The sequence below is a fragment of the Pantherophis guttatus genome, chromosome 4 (assembly GCF_059756535.1).
Source record: "Pantherophis guttatus breed Tessera chromosome 4, ASM5975653v1, whole genome shotgun sequence".
In the NCBI taxonomy this organism is placed as follows: Eukaryota; Metazoa; Chordata; class Lepidosauria; order Squamata; family Colubridae; genus Pantherophis; species Pantherophis guttatus.
Window position 1 is genome coordinate 56,716,013 of NC_142066.1, and position 21,856 is coordinate 56,737,868.

General features: G+C 35.3%; 2 protein-coding genes across 3 annotated transcripts in view; one reads left to right on the plus strand and one right to left on the minus strand.

Annotated features, from left to right (window-relative positions):
- The window catches only part of GFAP (glial fibrillary acidic protein), a 30,307-nt gene that overhangs the window by 8,155 nt on the left and 296 nt on the right, over positions 1-21,856 (plus strand). Inside the window, exons 3-10 of one of the 2 annotated variants that reach the window (XM_034416021.3) lie at positions 1,812-1,907; positions 5,206-5,367; positions 6,105-6,230; positions 6,955-7,175; positions 9,234-9,277; positions 10,546-10,631; positions 13,639-20,022; positions 21,728-21,773. In XM_034416021.3, the coding sequence (XP_034271912.1) occupies positions 1,812-1,907; positions 5,206-5,367; positions 6,105-6,230; positions 6,955-7,175; positions 9,234-9,277; positions 10,546-10,631; positions 13,639-13,680 (777 nt within the window). In that variant the 3' untranslated portion in view covers positions 13,681-20,022; positions 21,728-21,773. Of the gene's footprint in view, positions 1-1,811; positions 1,908-5,205; positions 5,368-6,104; positions 6,231-6,954; positions 7,176-9,233; positions 9,278-10,545; positions 10,632-13,638; positions 20,023-21,727; positions 21,774-21,856 lie in introns of those variants that run through there. The other variant, XM_034416022.2, reaches the window with a different exon arrangement.
- On the minus strand, positions 17,691-19,713 carry FAM187A (family with sequence similarity 187 member A). Its single transcript, XM_034416025.3, has one exon. The coding sequence runs from the start codon at positions 19,658-19,660 to the stop codon at positions 18,422-18,424; it is 1,239 nt and encodes a 412-aa protein (XP_034271916.1). The 5' UTR covers positions 19,661-19,713; the 3' UTR covers positions 17,691-18,421.

Below are 21,856 nucleotides of genomic sequence, written 5' to 3' on the forward strand. Positions count from 1 at the left end.
TCTGAAATATTTATGGCCAGGCCTGGTGTCAAGTCTAAGAAATCAAATTAACATAAGTGATAACTACGTAGTAACACTGGTAACAACATGGTAACCTGTCCCAGTCTTTTTCTTCTGTTACATTTAAGATTATAATTTGGAGATCTTAATAGTTATGTATACTCAAGGCATCCTCAAATAAAGCCATAGTGAATGCAGCCTCTGACCTAAATGGTAGTATTGCAGTTCTATACTATCTGCCTTTTTTTTCAAACCAATTTTGTGCAGAATTTTGCTTGTAAACAAATGTATAACATACTATTTTATTCCTTTCTTTTTAAGTAGTTAATGAATTTCTTCTTATTCACTTGCTATTGTATTTCCTAATTATCCTTAATTAACCAGTTCCAGTTCCCACTGAGAATCAGTGGCTAGTGCAAGAATAGGAGAATATATTTTATTACTAGGTTAGATTTGCAATCAAGGAAAAAATATCATATACATAAAACAGAATTTTTATGAATGGACCATGCGCAGTAGTAGACTTGCCCCCCCTCCCCTCTCCCCCACAGGAGATCAGATGGAACAAAATGCCTTTCTGGAGAGAGCTTTGTTGCACACATTAGATTTCCCAAGAGGAATAATGGCATATTTCACATTCACATCATAAATGTATCTTCTCTGAACTGAGTATGAAAAGTGTCATTCCTCGATAGGGGATCAATCCCCAAACTACCTTTTGTGCTGTCTGTACTTCTGTAGTTTAATAAGGTATTGTTTTATCAATAAAAGGATTTTAAAAAGTCTTATTAATAAAATTATTCAGGAAATACATATGGGGTGGGTATAATTGCGTTCAAACATTGTTTCTCAATGCTTGTTGTTTTAACTGTTCCTATACTGTTTGTATCCTATTTAAAATAATGCTTTTAATTTAAAAATAGATTATTTATATGATTGCTATAATGAATCACTATTGAACAATGGGCAAAAATGGCAGCATTGAGTCAGCTTCTTGATCTGCTCAATATATCTCATCATCATCAATTAAAACAGAGTCTAGCAAAGGCCCAGTGCTGAGGCTTAGCTTTTCCTCCCAAATTAGCATATATAGGTTGTCCTCAACTTACAAGTATTTATTTAGTGACTGTTTAAAGTTACAATGGCACTGAATGACCAAATGACTCATAATGACCATTGCAACATCCCCTCCCATGGTCATATGATGAAAATTCAACCACTTGGCAACTGGCATCTATCTATGATGGTACCAGTGGTCTGGGATCATGGGATTGTCATTTGAATCCTTCCCAGCCAGCTTCCTAAAACAGTCAATGGAGGAAGTTGGAGTCACTTAATGACCACATGATTCACTAAGCAACTGTAGTGATTCATTTAACAACCATGGAAAAAAGGTTGTAAAATTGGGCATGACTCACTTAATGCCTTGGTTAGCAACAGATCTTGGCCTCAGTTGTGCTCGTAATTTACGGGGCTATCTGTACAGTTAATCATCATTTAGCTATTGGGACCAACAACTCAGTTGTTAAGCAAAGTGGTTGCTAGTAAAATCACAACCCTGCTTACAATCTTACCTGAGTTTTCTCTTGCTATACAGACCTGCAACAATCGCAAATGCAAGGACTGGTCACAAAGTTACCTTTTCATCATATAACTGCAAGTAATTGTTATAACGGGAAGTAATAGTCATAACTGCAAAGGATTGCTAAATGAATCAGTGACTGAATGGACTACCTGTATTGTTGCGAGGCTAAAAGAAATTGAATGGGGATGATTTTCCCTCTCATATCCCAGTTTTTCTGTCCCTACAGGATGTTGATGATGCTGCTTTAGCCCGGATTGATCTGGAACGCAAAATTGATTCATTGCAGGAGGAGATTATATTCCTAAAGAAAATCCATGATGAGGTACAATAGTCCACTATTGCCATTCTGTGGGTTGTTTTTAACTGAGTATGGAAGGGAAGTTGAAGACTCAGGTTATTGCCTTGCTTGACAATGTTCGTTTTTTTTAAACATTTACAATTAGGCTGGGTTTACGCATTGCACAATGCCATAATTGTTTGGTTTTGTCTTAGCATGTTTGAACCCTGATTACGAAGTATTAATCCACAAATGTGTGAACCAGATCAGTTTTCAATTACAGGAAAATTGGATAGCAGCTTCCCATAACCTGCTATCCTGAAGATGTGCATGTCCAGCCAGCACACCCAAGACCCATGTTGGGTGGAAACTGTGGAATCTGTAATATGGATGGGAAGAGATTGGGAAATATTGCCATACAAAATATAGTGATGCTTTGTTATGTTGTTTGGAAAGCTAGCCTGCTTGTCATAAGATTGATTATTTTACTTTGTGCAAATTGTTTTTAAATTATCTTTTGTTGCTCAACCGTATCTCCCACTCCCATTCTCAGTCAAAAAGAATTCCAGAATGCAGTAGGTTTAACTTCTTTTAGAATGGGGTCACTAGAGTGTTACATTACAGAAATCAATAACATTCATAGTTTACCTTCCAATAGATAGTCTTCATAGTTCCAGCATGGCTCCCTAATTGTTAGTCTCAACCTTCCTCAAAACTAAAAATTGATTATGTTGTGCTATTTTTACAAAGTTATCTGAATTTGTGCATTTAGGAAGAAGAATGAACAATCCAAATGAACAATCTTCTTATTCTTCTGGTTAAGAGCATTTCATCACCTTCAGTTTATTTACAAAAATCTTAGAAAGGATTTTGTGCAAAATATCTTGCTCCCTTTTATTCAGAGTCCTGTATATTCAACACTTCTAGACTAGAAGTATCCTGAGGAGATTATTTAGTTTTGAGGTACATAGTTTTTAATGGGATGAGTTCCACATAGTCTTGTTCTGCAGCATGTGATGTGCAGACACCAAAGAATATTACATGGAGCCAAGAAAAGTATTATCCTCCATTCATATATTTCATAATATTCAATTTCATTTAATATATAGTATGGGAATAAATTAAAAACCAAGCCTTTGGAAGACTGCATGCAACCCCAAATTCTCAAATTGTACACCCCTGATTTAATCCAGTCAGAAGAACCATAATCAGAAAAGGAGATATTTCTTTTACCCACAGATTGTACTTAATTTATTTATATTTGAGCTGCAAAAAAAAAACAGTTCAAAAAGGCAACTTGGGCTGATCTTGAGAATGCTAAGTGGGGTTGATCCTAATTAGTTTTTAGATCCAAGGCCCAGCCTAAGATTATATTGTGAAATTGAAAAACACCCCAATCCCTTATGTACTGTTGCCAAGATAACTGCATGGATGTCTCCATATAGTCACCAGAAGTTAAAATCAACTCAAGAGAAACATTACTCATTTAAAAAAAAACCCACTCCACTTTGTTTAGCCCTTGGCCAAACATAGCCTTCCAAGCAACTGCCAGTTCATGTTTCTCTGCTTGCTTATGAGCTATAGCTAATTGGTAGCCTTTAAGCCACAAGTGTTTATGAAGTTTCTGAGGTGAAAAAAAAAATCATTTGGTCTCTCAGAATAGGAATCACTGCACTCTGTGATTCTCCGATATGATGGAGAGTGTTAAGAGATTCATCTCTATTTCTAGTTCAAAGGTAGAGGTACAGCCTCACTTATGGAATATACAGGTATGTCAACTGTTCCTTCTAAAGTTTTCCCCTCAAAAAACTATTTTTTTCTTCTAACTTCTTTTATGATGGTCTCTTCAAGCAATGATGTTTCCATCAGGTGCTCTAACATACCACTAGGAGAAAGCTTCCTAAGAAGCTTATACAAGCAGGAAAAATCAAGCCAAGCCATTTTATAGGATTGTGAAATTATTTAGAAAGTGTTAAAACTAACAATAACAACAGTTATAATACTACCAGGGGTTCAACCACAATTAAAATTTTAGTTAAAAAAAGCAATTTTTTAAAAAACTCTATAAAATCAATATGCATTCTACAATCCCAATTAAATTAATACCTATAGAGATAGCATTATCTCTATAGGTATTTAGTAAAGACTAAATAGATTTACTAAATAGATTATGATTGCTTTTGCTGATACTAATTTTTATGAAATCTTATAGCGCTGATTAAATAATGAGCAACCTGAAAAAGAGGAGAGTGGAAGCAAAGAGGTAAGAAATGCTCCATTTTGGTATCCTCAGGAGGATTAGAGTCAGGTAAAGTGTTACCCTTCTCTTCACAGGAAGGAGAGTTCTAATCTACTTTGCTGACAAACATTGGTACTAAATCAGCAACAAACATACACACACAAACACAGTGTTATTTTTCACATGAGCATATGAAATTTTTAGCAATTGATTGTTCCTCTGTATTTAGTTTTTTGGGTGATCAAGAAACTTTAGACATTATCAGCCTATCTCAATAGAACTGTTGGGAAAATCCATGTAGGAAGACCATCACATGCATCATGTATAAATACCCTGAATATCTAGAGAAGTGTGGAATAAAAATATTTTTTAAAATGAGCAAACATGAATACAATTGAACAGTAGATGTATTGAGGGAAACTAATGCTGACATTGCAGACATAACTGGAACAATTCCCCTTAAATTCTGCCCAAGATTTCATTGTGGAAACATTTCAAAGATTGCTCTTTGAAAAACCTTGAATTCTTGAATTCAGTCTTTTAAGAGGACTTCTTTCTTTTTTTGGTTGTTATAGTGTGAAAATAAAATTGACTGGATGGTTAGTTAGAAAGGAAAAAGACAGCCTTATGTTAAAAGTTGGCAATAGGGAATCCCAATAGTCAAGGATGAATTCCAAAAGTCATAGATCTGCCCACATTTTCAGTGCTTTGGGAGGAACAATCAAGGGTCACCACTCACTTTGAGAGACCACCTTCATACAAGCAATTGTAAAATGGTAACGTAAAACTGTTCTGAACTGAAGCACTTGATATTTGGGGAAGGAGAGAGAAAGGGTTCCAGAAAACCAGGTGCCATTGCTGGAAAGGTTGTTTTCTGAATGTATAGAAAATTTGTTACAAATGAAAGCAGGTGCCTTTAATGATTCAGCCATCCCTGTATACCAAAAAAAGAGCACATGCAAAAACCATGTTATCCTTTCCATACCATTTGTTTGAATTTGTATGTGTCTATATTCTCTAGGGTTGCTTCATTTCACTTCAGGAAAACCCAGCCCTGACCCAAGTCTGATTTTATTGGTTTAAAAACTTTTCCATCTCTCTCAGGAACTGCGGGAGCTGCGGGAATATTTGCAGCAGCAACAGGTTCACATTGAGATGGACATGACCAAGCCTGATTTGACATCTGCCCTGCGTGAGATCCGCATCCAGTATGAGTCCATGGCCACAAGCAATATGCAAGAGACTGAAGAATGGTACAAGTCAAAGGTATAGCCACAATATAATGGACAGGAGTAAGAAGAACTATCAGCTAGGGAATGTAGCATAATTAAGGGCTTCTGCTCCAATATCTTCTGGGCAGCATTTCTGATACTAAAAAAAGTGACAGGGCTAATCAAGATGTAGGACATTGACTGGAGTAGGATGGGTAGCAACAAGTTTCTCTTCAGTGTCAGAAATTCAGGCTATCAATGTTATTTACAAAAAAAAATAAAGAGTGCTGCCTATTTAGCAGGCTCTAGGCAGGTTATCTTTCACTTCTTTGCTATATGAGTGAAATTCCTTTGAGGGGAAGATGAATCATATTTACTTTGATTGTAGGAATAAGGACAGGGATATGTGGCTAAAATCAAAGATTCTTTTGTTCTCCTCCAACTGTATCTGTTGTTGTCATTGCCTTCATTATCATTATTTAAAAAGTTGATTTTTGGGGGGGGAAAAAATACAATTTGAAACCCAGTCAACAAAGAGCAGGAGATTAACTGTTTCGTACTACCTGTTATATGAAAATTGCCAGCCTCTGATTTTCCTTTCCTTTGCCCATTTGAATTCAGATTTGGTGTTTCTATTGATAGGGAAGCTAAAGACTCTCTTAATGGCACAGATCCAGGCATAGTTAAATGGTCATCTTCAGGAACTGAGGTGATGAGGGATTGGAAAGGTCAGATAACATTGTTTAAATTTCTGGTTGCAACTTTTGAAAACAACTGACTTGTATCTGATAGTTTGCAGATTTGAGTGACGCCGCAGCACGAAACATTGAGGCACTGCGTCTAGCCAAGCAGGAAGCTAACGAGTACCGCCGACAACTGCAGGCCCTCACTTGTGATCTGGAGTCTTTTAAAGGATCGGTAGGTGGAGCTAATTCTGGAAAAGCCAACAAGTTGAAAACATCTGGCTAGCAGGAGGTTGGCTGGTCCCAACTCATAGTTCCTGGAATAACAGAGTGAGGGTAATTAATAATGTTCTCCTCAGTTACTTCAGATTATGAGATAAAACAGAGTGTTTCTCCACTAACTGAAATCATATATTTGTCCCCCCACACACATACAAACTGCTCCATCAGTGGCCAGTCTACATAACTGCATTAGAGGATGATATGGAACCTCAAAAGCCCTTCCATCAGTTGTGCTGAGAGCAACCAACAGCTATTGATTCCTTCTTTCTCAATAAACATAATGTAGCTTTTACTTTCTTTGTATTCCAAGAATTTCTGTATTTTAATATTTTTATTAGTACAAAGATACCAAAAAAGTATGTGTCTTCATTAGACAAAATTCTAAATATGTGAAATTGCGTTTATTTTTCTCACTCTATTCCTTTTAGACCAATGTTTCTACACATTTGCAACTTTTAAGATGTGTAGACTTCAAATCCCAAAATTCTCAATAGTGGTCATGTTGATTGGGTAATTCTGGAAGTTGGTTACTTTTAGGGACCATAGTGTGATCAACATTGATGTCACTTAGAGTTTCCTGTGAGCTGAAGCCAGGAGACGACTGTTCCTCTGTGCAGATTATAGTAATGGTTGATCATTGCCTTACTGCCTCATCAGGAAACTTTTCTTCCTTGCAGAATGAATCTTTGGAGAGACAACTGAGAGAGATGGAAGACCGCTATGCTCTTGAGACTACCAACTATCATGACACAGTGATTCGATTGGAAGAAGACAGTCGGAATTTAAAAGAGGAAATGGCTCGTCATCTCCAGGAATACCAAGAACTCCTCAATGTCAAGCTGGCATTAGATATTGAGATTGCTACTTACCGCAAACTCTTGGAGGGAGAAGAGGGCAGGTAAAATGCAGATCCATTTCTTGTACTGATTTTGTTGCACAACAACTTTACTAGTGAAATTGCTGAGAATCTTGTCAGTGGTTAGCCTTGCCCACTCAGAAAACTGCAGTCTTCATTTGTAAATTAGCTTTGCTCTAGATACAAAGCAGAGTGAGCTATTAATGTCCTGAAGTTATAGAATAAATTGTACCATATCACACTGGAATCATATTTTAAATTTTCTCCTTATGTTAAGTTCCTGCAATTCCCTCAAGCAAGGAACTGGCAAAAGAAGGAGCTGGCTGAGTTTTTAGGGAAGCACAGGCTATATAACATGTAAAAAAGGAGTGCTCTGTAGCTAACTTTCCTCCATTTTTAAAAAACTATCCCAACAGATTATGGGATCAGCAAGCTGAAAGAAATAATTTAAAGCCCAGGCAAGAGATCAAGGAAATATTTTCCATGCTCTTGAAGCTGGCCAAAGGGACTGAAAAGCCACCCGAGTCTGGGAAGAGCCAAACATTTTTCCTTAGAATAGATAGGCTGAATCTGAAGAGTCAGAGGAAAACTGTCATCTGGCTGAGTTTGCTTGAAATTGCAGCAACTGATACTATGAAAGAAAGGCAATGTCAAAGCCAGAAAGAAATTCAGCCGGGTGGGAAAAGCAGACAGACCTAGGGCTATTCTTATGAAGAAGCTCTGTAGAAGTTAACTAGGACACCAATTAAGACCTATTAAAGAGCCACCAAACAGATCTGACCACCAACTATTCTCCACCCTGTGTGGTACTTTCCTAGAAGAGGAAAGTGAAAGACAGTGAGTCAAGGAGCTCCCATAATTACAGTGAGCACACATCTTTATTATTAGGGACAGTCTTTTATTTCAGAAAGCTGTACTTTAGATAGATGTAATTTAATTACTTTCTGGGTTTTGCTCTTGAATTTTCCTTTGTAAAGGAAAGATATAAACACTTTTAATCATTATGAACTTCTTTCCAATTTGCCCCTTTCAGAGGTTTGTCCTTTATTTTTTTCCCAAGAAAATATGATTCCTGTACTCATGACAGAACCTGCATCATACCCTGGAGGGCCAGATAGGGTCAGGAGGTTAACTTCTAGTGCAGTAGCCCCCAATGTTTTGGACTAGTTCCATGGAGAGAGGCTTTTCTGCAGACCGGAGTGGTTTCATGCACTGCCTGCATCCCGCAGATGGGGCTTTGCTTGTTTCTGCTGCCTGGTTTCTGGCATGATGCAGCCAGTCCACGGACCAGGGATTGGGGACCCCTGTTCTAGTGGATCATAGAAGGACTGTAAAGACCCTTCTCAGTACACGTTGCCTAGTCTTACACCCTTAGAAAGTAGCTTGGAGAAGAATTTAACTACCAACTGGTAGCCAACCTGCTAATTAACTGCCAATTATCTAAGCTGAACCTACAACAATTTCAATCTGTTTTCTACTTGCAGGTGGGTAGGTAGATTAATGGATGGATGAATATATAGTCATATAAATAGATACTAATTTGCATCTACAATTTAAAATTATAATCTATTCTCTCCCTTCAGAGTTCTTCTGGCTCATTGTACTTGTGGAGATCAGGTCTCTTTCCAAAGCTGGGAAGAAGATTATGAAACATCATGAGAGAGATAAAATATATACCTCTGGATTGACTTGCTGTTATTCAGACCCACAGTTTAATATTTTAAAAAGTGATCCAATACAATCAGGTTTGAAACAAGACATGCCCCTGTCCTATTGAAGTATAGTGTATCATATAAATTCAAATTTTCAAATTCACCATGCTAAAATTCTTCATTTCATTCAGGAATGTGTGTGGAAAGCTCCTGACTATTATCCTGGGATCTGGAAAAAAAATGGGTGTTTTGCAATTTCATTTCAGTTTGAGCAACAACTTTGTCAGACTGGTTTGTTTTTTCAGTAGTGTTTCTTTGATCTTATACCTTGTCTAAAACACAATCTGAAATTAACTGATGAACTGGACAGAGATTGGGAAAGAAGGGAAAAACGAAAAGATTAGTACATAATTCCCAAACCAACATTGTTCCTTGTTTAATTCTGCAGGATTACTATCCCAGTACAGACTTTTTCCAACCTTCAGATCCGAGGTGAGATATTCATTCTCCTTCCAGGTCAACATATGTGGTCCCTCCTGCATGAATCAGTACTTTTTTTTTTCTTTCTGAAGAACTAAATGCTTTGTGTTCCTATTTCCTGACCAGTAGGCTAAAGAAAGAGGGTTTTAAGTATGGTAGCTGATTTTCTTTGGAACAAAGAACCATGGCAAAGTGCCTTTTTTATGGAAATATTATTATTATTCTTATTATTTGCAATCCTTTCAGTAACAAAAATTCTCGGATTATAAAATAACTTCAAACAGTAAAGCTCTGGAAACATTAAAAAGAATTCAGTAAATATAAGAAGGATCAAAACAAACAAGCTTGTTTATAAACTTGTTTAATTCCTGCCTAAGTCCAATAATTCTGAAGAGGTTTCACAAACATTGAGATTTTTATTTGAATTTTTTTTTTTAATTCTTCCTTGTTCAAGTCATTAACTAAATCCAGAGTATCCTTTCCCTTCCTCTTGCATCTATAGGGAAGCTATATACTCTTGAATGGCAATTTACTATCTCCTCTTTACAGATGTGAACAAGTTCAGTAATACTGGAATGTTGGATCATCTCAAGACCTTTTGTTGCAGTCCAGCACAGAAACACTATAGGTCCTGACATTCAGTTTAGAACAAGTAGATTGCATTTATTTGTCTGTTTATTTATTTAAATTTATTTGCTGCCTATCTTGGCATAGGCAACTCTTGATAAATCTCTGCTTCTGACTTCCAAGCCAGTCATTTAAAAATTCTTACCCTTGATAATCAACTCCATGAAGCACAGAAGCATTACCATGTTAGATGTTACTTGTTCTTGTGTTGATTTTTTAATACATCTTTCTAAATTACCACATTTTTGTTTAGTCTAATTTAGGAGAAACTGTTTAAAATATTCCAATCTAAAAATTGGATCTATCTTATATCCTTAAATGATTTTTAATGTCTTCTAACATTTAAAATGTCATTATGGATTAGTTATGTCCAACAAAATTAGTTCTGTTTAGTCTATTTGCAGCACTATTTAGCAAAGTTTCTTCCATGTTTCTATGCTAGGTATTAAATGAAACAATATTAGAGAGTGAAAGATAAGATTTTTTTTATCAGAATGGGGTTTTTTCCCATCTCACCGCTCTAAGAAAGTTAGCATTTTCTTTGTCATTACTTCTCTTATGGTTTCATGTTTCAAACCTCACTACAGATCACCAATGACTCCCAAAGTTATGCTCAGTGGTAGTGACCCAGTTGTTCTTTCCCTCTTTACCAGAAACCAGCCTCGACACAAAGTCAGTTTCTGAGGCTCGTCTGAAGAGGAGCATTGTGATCAGAACAGTGGAAGCTAGAGATGGAGAGGTAGGCAATAGCTACCTATGCATTCAAAGCCTTCCATTTTTTTTTAATCATAGAGTTCATCTGATGAAATGTTTCATGAAAAATCTAGTTTGACCTGTTATTTTCAAACATCTGAGCATCCATGAGCATATCTGCTCAGAATCTCCCTAATTATTTTTCATTCCCTTTCAGCTAAGAAATTCTTAATTTACAGATTATTACTCTGTGATGTTTCTTTCTTTCATCTTTTTCTGCCACCAATAGGTAAATGACATTCTTTTTAGTTTTCAAGCTTCTTTATAAAGTGCCAGTAAGATAAATTAATGTTTATCATCCTAACTTGTTGAACCAAATCTTTAAATAGCCAGCATTAAGGGATCAGTTTAGCTCAAAACTGATAAGCATAGTATTGCATCAAGAAAAGGGAAAAGGGCATAGAAATTATGTCGTAAACAGAACTTTGAGATCGCTCAGTAGAGTGCTCAAAAATCTTTATCTCTTTCTCAGGGTAACAAGAACAATTAATTCCCCCAACCTTTTTGAAATGATAACAAATAATATCATTGTAATTACTGCAATGACAGTCTTATTGTTCAGTTTTAAAGATAATAATACTTGTAGCCAGTTCCCATGTTCTCCTGTACTGGGATCCCTTGTTTTTAAAATATTTAAGAGTACTCTGGTATAGTTATTTTCTTGCTATGTCTCCAATTTACCTCAATGAAAATATTGGTAAGATTCCTATCTTATAAATAGGAGTGTGCACAATTAAAAATAATGTTACTTGTTCTAGAACCAATGTATGGCAATATAGGTGATGAGTATGAAAAATGAAATTAGGGGAGAATGGAGAAATAATTCTGTAATTATTATTTTTTAAATGATTTTATTGAAGATTATAATTGTAGTAGTAAAAATTAATGCAAATTAAGTAAGAGTAGAAAGAAAGAAAAATGCAAAGGATCTTCATCACAACAGGTATAAGCAAATTTGATAATTTTTTAACCTCCTTTTAATTTACAACCCACGATTTCTTCATCTCATGTCCCAACTCCTATCTATAAACAGACCAGAAAGTATTAATATTTCAGTTATTGTATCATTAAGTGTTGCCAGAAATAACAACATATCTATTTTATCCTTGGTAAATAAACTGTGACTTCATATTCCTTTCTTTTACTTCTAACAATCTTTAGTTCATATAAGTAATGTAGATGCAAATTTCTTTTTATTTCTTTTTTACCTGTTCTCATCCAAGCTTTAACCAACCTTATATAAAAGGATTATCAATCATTTTCTTTGTTACTTGAAATTCCCTTTTGATTTTTAAAGCATCAACCAGTTTCTTTTGTTTTCCCAATGAAGCATCTTTTTCTATGTCATTCTTATAGCCTGTAATTTGTAGATTCATCTTCAGTGCCAACACACTGTTGTATTGGATAAAACTTGTTTCTCTTCTACCATTTGTTCCAAAACATCTTTTAGACACAGTCTATCCATAGAAGTAAACATCACTACTGATACTGTTGATATTAACTTCAGATTCAATTTGTTAAAAATATCCTTCAGTATTTTCAATGTTATAATATTTTACATCATTCTGTAGCTGTTATTCAGGTTTATTTTTAATTAAAATCTTTAGTTCCCTCTAGTGTCCATTTAAAAAAAATTGATTATCTCTTTTATGTCATTGAAAAAAATTACAACAAATCAACTTTTCCCATAGGACGAATTCTTTATAATTAATTCCTAAAACTTATTTCAAATTATCTGAAAATTTAACCATTTATAACTTTCTAAAATCAAAGTTTTAATTAGCTTTTTGCTGTTTATTTTTTTTTAAAAAAAACATTGTTCTTAAACTTGTAGCTAAAATTTTCTTTCATTAAGGATTGAAGGCAGACTCATCCAGTGTTTTCAGACTTGTCAATCTTCCATTGCTGGAAGGCCTGTGGCAATGGCCTATCTTCATAAGTGTGGAAAAGCCTATGATGCTGTTCTGAAAGTGATAGAAGGGTTGTGCTTGTCTAAAAATGTACCCGAAGATATAGAATAAGGCATTTGAACATGAAGCTTATGGGGGAAAAAATATTAGTTCTTTCAGCTAAGGCCAAATTTCCTCTTCAAAGAGCTTTACAAATTTGTCATTTGTTCAATAGCAAAAAAAAAACAAAAAAAAAACACAGAGCTGAAGGAAGACCAAAGGAAGATTCTTAATCAAGTAAATGGTGATGAGATCTTATCCACCAAGATTCACATTTACTTTTTTAAAAAGCCAAATAAATTCAACAACAATGTAAATAGGCTAAGGGAAATCTTATTAGTCTTTTTTCTTAGCTGGAGTTGAGTAGAATCTCAAGTGCCCTCTTGTGCTTATAAGACAGACTGCAGTTGGTTAAAATCTTTCTTAGCTAAAATGTTCATTTTGCATGTGGTACGTGTCACTTACTATTATCAGGTGACAGGTACTACGTGCTCGTTCTAATGTGTATATTACAAACCATTAGTTAAATTAATACATGAAAGTATTATTACAGTAACAAGTGCTGAGAGCTGGATTAATTGCTTAATTTTTAGTATTATGATAAAAATGAGTGAAAACCAAATGTTTGAAGGGCTGTCATAGAGAGGAGGGTATCAGTTTATTCTCCAAGCATCTGAGGGCAGGATAAGAACAATTGGGTGGAAGCTAGTCAGTGCGAGATTCAACCTAGAACTAAGGAGAAACTTCCTGACAGTGAGAACAATTACTCAATGGAACAATTTGCCTCCCAGAGTTGTGGATGTTCTGTCACTGATGGAGACTGCACAACCATTTGTCTGGGATGGAATAATTAGAAGATTTCTGAGATCATAGATTCTATGATTCTATATTTTAAACTCTATTTAATCTAGAATTGGTAGAGAACTATGGCGTTTTGATTTTTTTTTAAAGAATGCAAAATGAAGCATGTCTGGACAAAATGAAGAGAAATGTCGCAATTAACACCAACTGATATAACTTTCACATTCTCTCTAAACATTGTAGGTGATCAAGGAGTCCACCCAAGAACAGAAGGAAGTGGCATGAAGTAAAAACCAGTACATGGAAGAATTTTTCTAGGGTAGGATGCTAAGAGAGCTTTGCATCCTTCCAGTCTTCAATCTTGGCACAGAAACAGTTTTGGATCTGCAGCAACCATTGAAAATAAGAAATATGCAAATTTAATTACCATGCCAGAAAATAACCAAATAACTCAGTAGCTGATGCTTCAGCTGACTATAATGGCTTTTTTGAGTTTATTTTTATCTTCAATATTTCTCTTGCAGTGACCTTTGGAGTGTCCCAAATAGCACAGTATTTAGACCTGGCTATACAGGTAGTCCTCAACTTACAACAGTTCACTTAATGACCGTTCAAAGTTACAACGGCACTGAAAAAAGTGAGTTATGACTGTTTTTCACACTTACCACCATTACAGCATCCCCATAGTCATGTGATCAAAAATTAGACACTTGGCAACTGACTCACATTTATGATTGTTGCAATGTCCCAGGGTCATGTGACCTTCAGACCAACAAAGTCAATGGGGAAGCCAGATTCACTTAACAAACATCTTATTAATTTAAGAACTGCCATGATTCACTTAACAAATGTGGCAAGTAAAATGTGGCAAAATTCACTTAACAAATGTCTCACTTAGCAACAGAAAGTTTGGGCTCAATTGTGGTCATAAATCAAGGACTACCTGTATTTTGCTAAATAATTGTTCTGGGCTGGCTTAAGAGCCATAACTTGATGTTTCTCATTAGAACCAATAAATGAATAGGAATCATGTTACTGTTGATTACATAAAAGTGCTGGTTATGTTTACATGTGAAAATCATTGACCTAAGAGAGTGTAATTTAGAAGTAAGCTTCTTTCCTGAAGATGTGTGTCACAGATTGTAAAGCTTAGATCTATTATTTCTTAGTAATGAAATCAAATAGATTACTTGGGGACAAAGGAACTGATGCATGAGGCACACCCACCTTGGTTTTTGTGTTGGGATTACTCTCATTTTCTGGCAAAACATGATTTTAAGAAATGTATAACAGACTGAAATTTGCGGGCAAAATATCTTACTTTGAGTTTACAATGAAAATAATTCATGAGGAAGTTTTAGCTATGTACCGTATGTTAAAGTCATAGGTTCTTTTCTAGGGAAAATATGCAAAGATTACCAAGGGCTTCCTGTACCTTTGCAAGAGGGAACCATGGTCAACAGGAGGCGAGTTTTATTTTAAAAAAATAATTCCGTTTGTGGTTTGCTTACTTCAGATAATATAGAATTTATTTATTTGTTATTATTACCTGTTGCCATTCTTCCAAGAGCACAAGGCAATTTACAACAGAAGCACCTTTCTCTTTTAAAATTATCACTCATGAATAAGTGATTAATATTTTTAGTTATTTACATCCATTAATCTTGTATTTTTCCCTCATAGCAATTCATTTTGTTCACCTTTTACTGCCATGTATTTTGGAAAAAATTCCAGTAAAACCTAGGTAGTGGCTGAAATTTGATTCCTATAGTATGTATGCCTTCTGTCTATTATCCTGTGTGCTGATTTATTGGTTATGATAGATAGCAGTTTTCCAAATAGATGAATGTGTTCCATGTTTCACTTATGTATGGAAATGGCTGAACGTACATGGTGAACATGTAGAGGTCTCAAACTCTTTCTCCTAGAAGGCCTATTAGTCTACATGTCTTAGTTCAACTTCCCTCTTTGAAGTAGTGCTTGGTAGTGGAAAAAATAAGAGGAAAAAATGAGGGGGAAAATGAAATGTGTCTGTAGCACTAAAGCATGCAGTTAAGGGCTAAGTCCTTCTTCCTTTTCCTCTTTGAGAGATAGATCAATCTCACAAGAGAGAAATAAAATAAATTTTTATTTTTTAAAAAAGGGGGGAAATATAAAAATACTATTTCAGTTTTAAGAAATCCCATGCAAAAATAAGTGAAAGGGGAGATAAAAATATAGAATTGTTCAAATCACAGATCATGACTTTAAAAAATTTCCCATAGGAAAAAAAAAGGGGGGGATATATGGCTATGTGTAGATCAAAAGATATTGTTTGTCTACTCCTGTTTTAGAGACTACTTTGCTATAAAGCGATTCCAAGCTGTATAATACAACACTGATCTTATACAAAGAAAATAAATACCCCCCCCCAAATTAGGCTTTGGCTCAGATAAGACTATAATATAAAATTTCTAGACAAAAAATTACCGTACCTATTATTTCAATGTTTACAATTTCCCTTTGTTTTAATTGTTCCTCGATTTCCCTCCACTCAGTTAATTTTGAAATTGCCAGGGAAATGGAATGAGTTCCGTTTCTTTTCTTAGTCTTGGTTCTCAATCACTTGCTTCCCTGATCCTTGGAGTTCTCCAGGAGAGACAAAACTGGAGGTACGAACCCGTTGAACAAAAAGCATCTCTCCTGTGAATGTTCATGTGGGTTTAAATCCAGATGCTGGCAGACAGTAAATGTAAAATGTAATTACCTTCCCATTAGCTCCAACTGATAGACCATGTTTATTTTAAGGAATTAAGATATTATATGACCCTAACCCTGACCCTAACCATTATTTTATCCAAGCAATCTTGTGCTGTAGATTAGGTTGAAAAATACTGACCAGCTAAGAATTTGTAACTGTATCTCCTGCATTAAAACTTCACTGAACATTGATTTCTTATAGCTTTTAGTACCTTCTGAATTGATGAGCCTGTGATTTATATTCAGCAAATTGTATGTGTTATGATCCAAGTAAAAAGAGGACATAGTTGCATTCTTCTGAGTGCTACCAGCCATTTGACTTTAGGCGGATAGTGTGCAGTGGATGAGGAGAAGAAGTGATGGGGGGAAAAAATCAGAAGACAAAGTGGCAGAAGAGAGGAAGATAGAGGAGGAAAGGTTAGGTGTTCATGAAGGACAGTGACAAGTCTGAAGAAATCAAAAAAATTAAAATTGATATGATTGATTTCAAATATTGAAGCAATTGCTCTAAATCAGGGTTAGGCAACCTATGGCACTTTGAAAGTTACTGAATGACAATTTCCAGTTTCCCTAAGAATTCTGGCTAATGCCTGCCCTAGTCATAAATGACAGTCCACTCTGTGCTGAAGGCTCAGAGGGTTATTCTTTATCATTGCTTCAGCTTAAAGCAAAACAGAATTCAGTTGCAGAGCAGAAAAGATACAAGTAAGCCAGTAACAGAAGTTAGGATTTCCCAATGTGTTGACTAGGAAAGGAAGAAGGCACCAACTCTTTCTCAGAGCATGCCTGTAAGAAGCATTGAGGCAATTCTTTTTTTTTTAACTAAATGAACACATTTTGAGGGGACAGGATTTTGAAGAGTGACTGGGTTTTCCCACCCATTATATCAGCCATAATTTCAAGCATAATTTTAAGATATCAGCCTGCTTAATGAAATAACACATAGATCTAGGGACATAAATTTCTTAAATGACCAGTTTAGATGGCCGTATGAACACTGTCACTTATCTATTGTTGTTATACAAATGCTACTAATTGCATTTTTCACTTTTGACACCCTGGATTGCATGCACTTATGCATGGACTACATGACTTGTTGTTGTTATTTTTAATGGTACTTTGGAAAAGAATACTGAATGAAGTTTATGCTTAACCTCTTCTTTTCCTCCTATGTTTAAATTAGTAGCTCTGACTATGGAAGAAATTGCATAACTTTTATTTTTCTTTTAAAAAATAAAACTAGGGAATATGGTGAAACTCATCATTTTTCACCAAAAAGAGTTACACGCAACTCATCTATTTTCCAGTAAAATTAGCTGTACTAACACTACCATATATACATTATTAAACTTTATGACTATTTAATATTTTGGATATGTTCCTTTTAGAATCAGTATACCAAAATACTTCATAAGTTTCATGCTCTGCTTTATATGCTATCCACATGAACATGCTTGCATATTTATAGTAATAGATGAATTTCTAATTATAGTTTTACAGAAGATTATATGTAAATGCTTAACAGAAACTAAATGTATGAGACTATAGCAATGTCATTGTTTAAAATTGCAAACGTTTATTATTATATTTCTTTTACAATTAAACATTACATCAAAAAATTGCTTTAGTTTTTCACTGCTTATTCTGTTTCTTTATTTGATATTCTCCAAAGAATTCTCATAGTGGCTTACCAAGAAACAAAAACAATTATAAAAACATGTACATAAACAAAATACATGTTTCTCTTAAGATAAAAGATGCACAAAATCAATTGCTTGTTTTTACATGAATTAAACTGGGTAAGAAATGAATTACCCATTTACTTTCGACTGTCAACAGAGTAATTGCTCTAGGTGTGACTGCTACAGATTTGTGATATATTGTTCAGGTATATTTCAACCTGTACTAGTTCAGCAACAGGAATCTCAGACTGAAAATGCTCAGTTAACTATTTTTCTGGATTTTTCACAATACATATGTATTTTAAATTAGTTTACCAGTTGGGGTATTATTAAGGCAGAGAATTGTACAGTAAAAAAACTTTCATATAGCCATATTTAATGAAAACATATTAGTGTCCCTGCCTTCTGTTAACAGTTGCCTATTCATTGTATATTAGCTCTCATATTTAAGAGAGCTGATTGACTAAAATTTATCTTCAATGAGAATTATACAAACTAAAATACTTAATTGATAAAGAAACAGTTACTCAATTAATTATCAAATTAGTTGTGAGACAAAGCATCATCATCACTTATTAGGCCATTATAGTCATTTTCTTGAGATGCTATTCCATATCTGTACATTTAAACACATAGAGGCAACAGCGAACAATGTGAATGATGATAAAGAAGATAGTAATGAGCACATAGCTTGTGATAATAGCCTTAATAGCATACTGACTTTCAGGATCATAAAAGCTTCGTCTGTGGCGACTTTCATATACTACAGATAGCCGGAATCCAGCAACTATTTCTCCTTCTCGCCAGCAGTAATAAATACCTTTGTCATTCTTCTGGGTAAAACGAATGTGGAGGTGATTTCCATGGTCAATGAAGACCCTCATGGTCTTGTTAACCCCAGTGAGAAACCTACTGAGATATAATCGTGTTGAATCTTTATCCCAGGCAACAGCATGCTCTGGCCTAGCACCAGGGCAGGTAATGATCAATCCTCTGCCAAGGGACTGCTTGTGAAATTGAATAGGGATGTTGGAAACCCAAGGTTTTTCTCCAAGCTTTGAGATAATATTTGAAATGGGTGCTTCTCCTTCATTTGAAGGTGTCTTCCCCTTACAAGATACCATGCAACTTCGTATTACAACTTCAGGCTTTCTCATCTGAATACCATAAAATAAATTCTTTGGGATTGACTTTGAGCCACAAGATGCCACCTCTTCTATAGTGGTATGGTACCGCCTAAATAGAGAAGAACTCTTTACATAGCAAAGCCCAATTCTCCGTTGTTCACCCCTGACATCACAGCGGTTGCATTTAGTCCAGTCCCAGAAAATCGTGAGGACCGTGAAATTTGTTTCATGGAGGTCATTCTGTGGATGCTGTCCCTCATCTGCAAAGGCAACAGCTATTCTCCTTGAAGGCTGTACATCTATATCATAACCATAGAAGAAATCCCCTTTCTTTGTACCACAGATATAATGCCCTGAATCTTCCACTTGAATCCGGAAGACAATGAGACTGAACATCCTAATGCTGAAACGACGAAGCATGTCACTGCCTGCCTTGATGTGGCGTGAATCTACTATCAAAGTGCCATCAAAATCTGTCAAAACCTTAGTTTGCTGACTGCCTATGCTTTTTTGAAAGTACCAAACTACAGCAGTTATTTCCTCTGGCTTACACTTACAGGGTAATTCAAAACTCATATCAGCCAAGTAAGCAGCATTCTCAAACATCAAGAAAGCTGGGCAAGGATACTTTTTGAACACATCTTCTTTTTCCATAATAGCAAAGGCATGAAGAACATCAGCAATGCCAAAGACCATAGCTATTACATAGCAACACATCCTGCTGACACCATTTGATAGCTGTTCATATATTACCCAACAGTTTCCATGTTCTATAGGAGAGGCTAACTACTAATTCTGGAGTTTACATTTTAACAATGCACATCAATGAAGAGAGCCTTCATTCTAGAATTGCTGGTGTTGTTCCAATTCTTTCAGAGAGGACTTTTTAACAATGTGTATCATATGTGTATATTATCCTTTCATAAGAAATAAAGACTCTGGAATTACTTCTGTGAGTTCTAGAATGCCAACTAAATTCTGATATGGACAAATCTAAGCCCTTGAAAACCGTTATGACTGATTGTATAAATGAAGTTGCCTCATAATCAGAAAACCTAGGATCACATTCTGTTCTGATGGTAAGAGATTTTCAGACTGTACTGCCATTTCTGTAGCATAATTACTGCAATGTAAGTTATTTCCTGACATCTTAATACAAAACAAAATCAGTTATGTAATTCTTTAAATGAATTTAATGCAGTTGAAGAACAAAAAGCATTTTCCCATTTGCACCTAATGTAACTACAATATTAACACACCCGATAACCTGTATGGTTTTTGTGTTTTGTCAGGTATTCATGACTAATATTCATCTTATTCCCATCCTATCAGCCTATGACTGAAAGGATGTCATAAGGCATCCTTCGATTTACTATTGTAATGTTAAAGACTGCATCCATTATGCTGAAAGCGATGGTGGATGGGATCAGAGCTGCTGATTGGCATTTCAGGCTGATATGAGCATGCGCTTTCCCCTTCAAGTTTCCCAGAACTGATCATCTGACATAATTGCATAATAGTCTTAGACTGCTCAATCATCGTTTCATTAACTGCTTCATTTCACCAAGGTTTAATCTAACATCTAAAATATTTTTTGGGAAGAAGACTCAAACAGAGATTCTTTCCTTCCATCTGTCTACCCTCCCTATTATTTGTGGTTTTTTTACTACTATAGTATACCCTAAATAGAACTTCATAACATATCAAGTTATATAGTTAAGTATTAATCACAATTAAGATGAATTAGACCAGTTGTGATGTAGATAGCCATTTGATGGCTGAAACTTATACAATGTCTTTTGTGGAACACCAAGGGATCTAGAGATTGGGACAATGATACAAGTGAATCTGGTAGAATCATGTGGTTATTGCTTTGAGTGTGAGTGTTATAATTTGAATTGGACCAAAACCTGGCTAAGTAACTCTGAGGAAAGTCCAAGGAACTTCTGAACTAGATTAAAATATATATATATGCACTTTGGCATAATATAATACTCCTCTTACAGCTCATTTGGTTATGTTCAAATGATAATGCTAAGCCCCCAAATCTGATCTTCTTGACTGAAGCATATATGTGGTGTTATGCTGTTTTCTCCTACTTTCACATTAATATCTTTTTATAATGCCGTTTCTACCTCAGTGTGCCCAAGATGATACAAGGCCAAACAATTTGACCACTTAATAATAGCAAATTTCTTGATAATGCATAGTCTGCATATTGATCTTTAATAAAATAACAAAGATGAATGAAAATGAAGAGCTATAGGCACTCTCAGCTTGCTACGGCCTCTCAGGTATATGTGACATTTCTGATGGGAAGGATGAAAGAGAATACATAGAGTAAAGATTAAGTACTGTGTAGGTTCTAGATCAGTGGTTCTCAACCTTCCTAATGCCACGACCCTTTAATACAGTTCCTCATGTTGTGGTGACCCCCAACCATAAAATTATTCCTAAAACCATTGAAAATATGTGTTTTCCGATGGTCTTAGGCGACCCCTGTGAAAGGGTCATTCAACCCCCAAAGGGGTCGCGACCCCCAGGTTGAGAACCACTGTTCTAGGTATAAGACAGTTCCATCTGATAACATGATCCAAAACAACTTCTTTAAATTTCTTCTCAAATGTTTTATTGTAGAGCTGGAAATAACAGAGTTTTTAAAATTTTTCTCTATCAAGACTAAGTTAGTTGATATTCCAACTAATATACAGTGGTATCAAGTTAATATTAGCCTGGAAATGCAATACTATTTTTGTTACAACAGAATGTGTGAATATATTGCAGATACTCAAAAGCTTGCTTCCAAACTGTTAACTGGATTATGGCTATGGTGAGTACCTAGAAATAGAGCAGACAGCAATCTATCATACCTGGTCACTGATACTGTGTAGTTGTAAAGAATAAAATGCATTC

What these genes read in the sequence shown, in the direction of transcription:
- FAM187A (XM_034416025.3), bottom strand. Translation starts at nt 19,660, where the DNA reads ATGTGTTGCTATGTAATAGCTATGGTCTTTGGCATTGCTGATGTTCTT.